The sequence below is a fragment of the Carassius carassius genome, chromosome 40 (assembly GCF_963082965.1).
Source record: "Carassius carassius chromosome 40, fCarCar2.1, whole genome shotgun sequence".
Lineage (NCBI taxonomy): Eukaryota > Metazoa > Chordata > Actinopteri > Cypriniformes > Cyprinidae > Carassius > Carassius carassius.
Genome location: NC_081794.1, coordinates 18,420,850 through 18,428,414, shown reverse-complemented (window position 1 = coordinate 18,428,414; position 7,565 = coordinate 18,420,850). Strand labels below are relative to the sequence as shown.

Genomic DNA, 7,565 nt, shown 5'->3' with positions numbered 1-7,565 from the left:
ATGTCATGTTCTTGAGCATTTCACTTTTTTTTCTTTGTTTGTCCTGTCCAGATACACTAGTGAAATGAACCCATTTTGTATTTTTATACACTGCAGAAGTATTCAAAAGTTTATTTATTTACAAAGAATTACTTTTATTCAGCAAGGATACATTAAATTGATCAAAAGTAAAGACAGTGAAGGAATTAACAATGTTTCAAATAAATGCTGCTCTTTGGAACTTTCTTAATATTAAAGAATATTGAAAAAACAAATAGACGTATCTCGGTTTCCACAAATATATTAAGCAGCACAACTTTTTTCAACATTGTTAATAAGAAATGTTTCTTAGGCACAAAATCAGCATATTAGAATGGTTTCTGAAGGATCATGTCACACTGACAACTGGAGTAATGGCTTCTGAAAATTATGATTTGCCATTACAGGAAAAAATACATTTTAAAATATATTACATAGAAAAAATGTATTTTAAACTATAATAATATTTCACAATTTTACTGTTTTTAAAGTATTTTGATCAAATAAATGCAACCTTGATGAGCATAAGAGACTTCTTTAAAAATCCCTTGAAAACTACAGACCCCAAACGTATGGGCAGCTGTAAATATAATCTTTATATTTAATCTATATAAAAAAATGTACACTTTGTTGTTTTATTTTTGGGCAATGTATGTTGGGGAATTTAGCTTCTTTTTTCACGCATTTGAGCTCCAGACAAACTTCTGTTCCTTTTGTATAACATAATGCTCAGTAAATATACCCACCCTAGGAAAAACTTGTATAATGGCCCAACTATTGTCGTCAATATCCAAGTCTAAAAGGAAACTTAAGATTCAAACAATTGTGAGAATTTGACCTTTTCTTCTTTTTTTCTTTTTTTTTTGATTGAGCCAAAACTTACAACATAATCCCAGCTAGCAGAGCAGTCATCACTAAAAAGATATATTACTGATGTATTTTGGTTTTTCGGCAATAACAGAAACCATCTACTCTAACATAATATGTAAATCAGCTGATCTGATGTTTTATTGGCTTATATTTGGAAGAAGTTACTGAATGATGTCACTAATCTGTAGACTCATGCTGTGTGAGCATTACTGTATTTAGGTACTATGCAACCTCAAGAACTTCTTGAATTTTATTTGAAAGTACACAGCAGCTCCGTTACATTTCATATGCTATAGCAGTGTCTTTAATTTTGCATTCATGCAGCCTGACCAGAAGAAAGTGACATTCTGGAGCGGTTCACTGAGATTAACTTGATCACCATCATGTGTTGGAAGTCCACAGTGTACCACTAAGAGAGGTCAGCCTGTGTGCTTTGAGACACTGGAAGGTAAAGACGTCATCTTAGGTTGAGCTATGACTTCAACAATGAATGCCTTTAATACATTATAGTCAAGTCAAATGGCTAACAGTGTTAAATGACACTTTTAGTGCCTCCTCATTTTTCCTAACACTCTTTTTCCTAAATACCCACACCTGCCTGGCCCTTGGATCTAATTCTACTCAAATTGAAAACTCATTTAAAACTTCTTGAATTATTTTTCTTTTCTTTGTGTAGTCCCAAAGTTTGATATTAAAAACGTTGACTTCAGTTAAAGTTTATTAAAAAAAAATATAGATTAAAAAAATATAATTAAGTAATAGGTTTTTTTAATGTAAGATATCAACTAATGTAATAAAATAAAAGGAAAAAAGTAGCGTTTAAGAATCCATTTTAAACTACTTTTATGACATTGAGAAGTGCATACTTGTCTGATCTAACCATACTGTGGAGCAGGCACAAAAGTGTTAAACACTCACTGAGGAGTGAGTCCCAGCTGACCTCTCTCACACACTCCTGCTTTCCCTGTGGCTGTGGAGGTCCGTGCCAGGTCCCTGCCGAGCAACGACTGCAAACATGGGCAGTAACTCAGGTCAGATGCTTTGTCAGCATCAATTTATTTAGGAACTACTCAAGTGACACGTTCAAGCACTTGTTCTTAAATGACTTAGAAATGCTTCTGCCTGCCTGCTACTTTTGAGCGAAAGCATGGCATGGCAAGTGGCCATGAATTTGGGACGATTATATTAGAGCTGCAGTGAAATATTTTCTCAACAGATGTTTTATAGTAGAACAAGAACTGAAAATCATTTAGTTTAAGAATGTTTAATTTTGAGTCACAATATAAGAGTATGTAAACACTTCAAACATAAAGTACATAGAAAGGAAATTTGTTTGTTTTACAGCATAATGACTCCATGTAGTGTGTACTGAGCATCCTGGACCCAGTTAAGACTAATATAGAGAAATTTTCATCATGAATTTCATCATCTTGTCTGTTGCACTCAAGTGTGCAACAGACAAGATTAGAGGGACTAAAACAAATCTGCCAATACACATTTCCTTGTCAATCTATGGCTCAGGGCTCAGACTCTGCGAGCTTAAACAAACAAACAGATGAATGGAGGACTGTGGGTTGAGTTCACTATACCGGATAAAAAGAGCTGTTTCTGTTGTGACTGTACTGTTCCTGTCTGACGAGGAGATTCTTTCCTTTTCTTGCCTTTTGTAAAGGTGTCTGAGAAATTCCAAAGTGCTACAAAGCCTCTACTTCCTAATTGTGGAATATTGTTTATAGAGGGCTTATTGAGGGACGGATTTAGCGTGCGGGCACAGCCCAAGAGAAGAAAGGATCTGTCAAAGCTGCCTGACAAGAATGATAACAAACACGCTTCTTTTCACATATATACGTTGCTTAACTTTATTCATGTACTCATTTTCGTTATGAAATTCACTATAATTACATATAGTACAATAATGGCTATTATTTTCTACAAAGATTGCATAAATAATTTAAATGATGAAATTGAAAAAATAAATATACAATTCATTCTATGTAAAAGTCTTATGGTCTGACATAGAGTGGAGATCCATTTTTGGAAGAGGATGCCACTCAATGAGACCACACAGGTACAGTATGTACAAGTTGCTATTCATGGCAAGTCTGCTTACATTAAAAAAAAAAAAAAACCTACAAAAAAACTTCCAGTTGCTATTTCAAATACACAATTGAAAAATAAGCAAATATTATCAGCACTGATCTGGAAAAAAAAAAAAGGTGGGAAAGTAACGAGCAGAAAATGTTGAACAATTGGCATTCTCTTATCTCTTTATCCTGTGTAAAATCAACATCCAGACCACAATTTCAAAGTTTGGTTCACTTATTTGTCTACTTTTCCGGTCACGAGACAGGAAGGATGACATCTTTGCTGAAGACTTCAGTAATGGATGTAGGTAAACCTGCTAGCGATTGCAGATAGCTGAATATCTCCAAATGGTTTCCATCGAAGTAAGGGTGCAGAAAGGTTTTTTGCCCGGGAGGAATTGCTGCAGATTGCTACACACATGTGGGCCTCTTTCTCGGGTGTTCTAACAAACAGGAACTGACCATGTCTAGAGGAAATGGCTTTTTATGACTCCAATCCTAAACACAGGAATGGAACTATTTGGTAATTAGGACAAGTCACAGGAATATCGTTTGCGGTTCTTGACCTCCGGGGACTTGGACCGTGGAGGGCTGACACAACTTTTCGAACTCTCCGTAACTGCCAGTTCCGATCAGTTTCTTGTGGAAATGTGAAGTTGCAGACACTCACATGGTGACTGGCTCGGCTCCCCAGCCTGTCAAGAGGACTCGTGGGCTGGTCAAACTGACCAAGGTTAAGAATTCTGGGCCTCAGCGATCTGTCAGCAGTGGCATGTCTTTTGGGCCCGAAACGGCTGAACGGTCAAATCATACACTGCTCCAAGTCCCAGAAGAGGAGGACAAATCTGGTACACAAACATTCAAATGAGCGCTTGGTGGATTGGTTGGACGCTCAGCGTGCTTGCCTGTAGTTAGCTTACCCTTTCAATGAACTTCAAACTCGAAATGAACTGCCTGGGCAAGAATATATGGAGTTATTCCTCCTTCCTCAAAAATATCATCATTCCCTGAACTAATCTCACATAACAGCATACATCTTTTACTCAAGCGTCCATTAGTCTGCTGGCATTCTCTGATCAAACTGGAACTATTTCAGCTCAAGAACACATACAAACAGCGAGACATCTGAAATACATTGCAAACTTGTTGGCACGCCAACATGTTTGTTAAAAGCTAATGCGTTTATTCATTCCCTTGTAGCTGAGGATTGCAGTTTCTGTATTATGTGTGCATACGTATGTATATAGGTGTATCTGTATGTGTGCAAGAGAGATTTTCTGTATCAGTTTCTGTTTTCCCCCTCAGTACGAATTGCTGTTGACCAACGGCAGTTTGCTGCGGTGCTTCTTATTGCGTCGTGGCTTCTTGGACGACAACTCCTTGACGTCCGATTGGTTGTGATGGCGAGTGTAGCGTTTGCACTTGCAAGACGTGACTACTCGGATTTTGTATGTCCGGTTTGGTCCGTTAGGGCACTGGAGCTGTATCCGCTGGGTGCGGGAGTGGGCGGGAATGCAGCGGTAATCAGATGAGCTGCTTCTCCACCATTTTCCCCTTAGAATTGAGTTTGGCATCAAGTGAGCTGGAAGGCATTGACCAGAACACACCAGTTCTTTTACAGGTTTGACGCTGCGGCAGGATCCATCGGTAATGTAGCGGGTAGAACGCAGCTCCCGGCAACTTAGTTCAGAGGCTCCTGGGAAAGAGAGGAGAACCCAAACAAATTAGTTAAATGTTTAGGGATGCATCATAAATAAAACACAGCAACCAGAACTGGTATTTATTATAGCCTGGATGACATCATGGGTTTTGGATTATTCACAGCTACAATACACAAAACTGATTTTTTTTTTTTGTTATATACACAGACATTAAGTAAATTTCCTAAAGTTGACTTTGTTGTGTGTTTTGTCGAGTTTCCCAGAAAAAGTTATGTGTCCAGCCAGCAAGGAAATGCATGATAAAATCGTTTAATATCGGTAAAATATGTTTTTTATTAATCTGGTTTTGATTTGGCTAGTGAAGTTATAGATATTCTCTTTTGTAATTGATGAGAATCCAAATCAATTAGAAACCCACAGACACTAAACATCACACCAGATTGTTTTGTACAGAAAAGACAATAAGAGATTTCACTTTTAATGCGTTAGTTCAAGAGATGAAAGTGAGATTGGAAAGATCTCCCTTCATGGAGAAGAACAAAGGGTTTATGTGTGTGATGAGTTCAGGTTCTGCCTCCCCCGATTCTCAAAAACCTGATCTGATGTTTATAGGAGCAGGACGAAAGCCAGAGGAAGATGAACATATCTCAACATGACCCCACACTGACCACTAGAGAAACTACACCACACATCACCCCTTCAAGAGCAGAGTGTGATATCTTTCTCCACCCCCTAACGAGCAAGTATAACGTACGTGCTTGGCTTGATTACTGTTTCCTTATGCTGAAACACTACATCATTTTAGGGGTGTCCTGACATTGTCATAATTTCATTACTCTGTTCATGGAGGTTCGCTTGTTATTATTTTTGGAAGTAATCCGTGTATTTATTTAGCAATAAATTTAGACATTCCAATTTCTCAAACACACTTGCTTGTTTTTCCAAAGTCTTGATTTGTGTTCTGGAAACAAGCTCTTTTAGAGATTTTTTTTTCTTAATCCTGACATTAACATACACAAACACACACACAGTGTATATTGTTAGACCTAGGTTTGAATTCACAGTAGTTTTACTTTTCACAGGTGGGAGTCATTCGCTATCAAGGCAATACCCTGAAGAAATGACCCCTTAGAATAACTTCTCACATTTTCAACTACCCTGAAACCATACTGTTGCAATTAGATGGTTATGGAAAGGCAGACCTTGTCTAATTAGGTAAAATTGGGGATATAGGAACAAATAAAGGGTTATCCAAGTTAGTGCATCACTTGTGCTGGTGTAAAAGTGGAACGGCAAGAATAGTTTCTAAACTACTATAAAGCTTTTATTTAAAAGCGGCCACGTCTATGTAGACGTGTAGTCCTATATAGACTATACAGAATAGAATATCCAGTTTCGTTGAAGTAAATGATTATTTTATTTGTAGCCTACATACTGTATATACCTTACACTATAAAATGCAGGGTGAATCCTCAAAGTCAGTGGTCGGCAAAATAATATGTTATTAAAAATTAGAGCAAATTATTATAGATAGATAGATAGATAAACCCCATAACCTTTTCAGTTGCTAATGTCCATTTTAGATAACAGATCTATCTAGCGGAAATTGTCTAATAATATGTGACACAAATTCTTTATCATACCTCTTGATTTTTACACACATTTAAAACACAGTACTCAAGTTTTGTAAGCAATCATGCTAAAACTTACTAAAATACGCATTTTCCTTTAGAGTACTAAAATGTATTTTACTTAAAACAAGCTGTAGGCTACTTATTTACATAAAATATCAAATCACTAATATAACTTTTTCCTTAAGTCTTTGCTTAAAATAGCTGAAATAATATTCAAAATAACTATGTAAACTAATGCAAGGCTACATGGAGGGTTATTAAAATAAAAATAAAAAATCTATTAGTAGATTATTTTAATGTGTTGATTGAGACTGCCCAGTTTTAAGGGAAAATAGCCCACAAATAATCTTACATGAAAAAAAATCAATGTTCTATAATATTTTATGTGTCGGTTTGATAGAGCTCAGTACTAAGTATTAAATATATTTTTCATCTTACTTACCATAAGTACGTGAGTTGGCTGATGACCTCCTTCCTCCGTTCTTAGCTCGGTTCATTGTGTTGTTATTAGAAATTTGTATCTGCTCCTCAGGTCTATTCGTGTCTTCTGTGTATTCTGGTATAATTTCTGTAGCATCGTTTTTTAAAGCTCTCCATCCGTTCGCAGCTGTGAAACATCCCTGTAGCAGCAGCAGCAGCAACAGCCGCGCGCCGCACTGCACGAGCGCTAGAGACACCTGCATACTCAAACAAGAACGAGACGTTCCGCGGACAAACTCGGACCGGTTTTCTTCTCTTCATGACAGGCTTGCCTTTTTAAAGTACCACAGGTTTCGCAAAAAAAAAAAAAAAAAAAAAAAAAAAAAAAAGATAATTTAGCGCTTACACGAAGTGGGAGGGATTTCGGCAGAGACGCTCATTCAGAAACTGATAGGAGGAAGGTGCACGCGCAGAAATGTAAGGTCAACTTGGAGAGAGAAAAGTCATCTATTTTTTACAAGAAATGAGACAGCATGTCTTGATGTTGCTGTGTTTCATACTGTGTCGTTTTCTATTGTCTTTAGCTAAAGACAGACGGAAGTTTGAACACACATTATCATTCTATTAAAATTAATAATTTTTAATAATAATTTTTTAGAGCCTACTATTTTATTCATTTTTTATAACAGCGTGTAAACTATACAATGCCTTGACAAAATGAATTTAAATAAAGGTTTTTTAAAAGAATGTTCTGCTAAAGTAGGCTATCTTTTTGTCTTAACGTAACTTGAGTTACATTTACGTGCATGTAACGAACTTGTAATAAGATTAATCACTACTGAAACTTACTGAAAAAATATTATATATGCGTGTACTAA

The 7,565-nt window shown here is 36.5% G+C and overlaps 1 protein-coding gene across 1 annotated transcript; it reads right to left on the bottom strand.

Annotated features, from left to right (window-relative positions):
• Nucleotides 1–3,137: 3,137 nt before the first annotated feature.
• On the bottom strand, nt 3,138–7,021 carry LOC132122294 (sclerostin-like). The gene is made up of 2 exons (XM_059532376.1): nt 6,710–7,021; nt 3,138–4,668 (listed from the first exon to the last, which is right to left on the bottom strand). Exons 1-2 carry the CDS (start codon nt 6,948–6,950, stop codon nt 4,274–4,276), a joined length of 636 nt encoding a protein of 211 aa, XP_059388359.1. The 5' UTR covers nt 6,951–7,021; the 3' UTR covers nt 3,138–4,273.
• Between the last annotated feature and the right edge of the window lie 544 nt (nt 7,022–7,565).

Excerpts from the sequence above, each read along its gene's own strand:
- LOC132122294 (XM_059532376.1), bottom strand. The coding sequence starts at position 6,950 with ATGCAGGTGTCTCTAGCGCTCGTGCAGTGCGGCGCGCGGCTGTTGCTG. Across the intron at positions 4,669-6,709 it reads AGCCAACTCACGTACTTATG|GAGCCTCTGAACTAAGTTGC; the intron begins GTAAGTAAGATG and ends TCTCTTTCCCAG.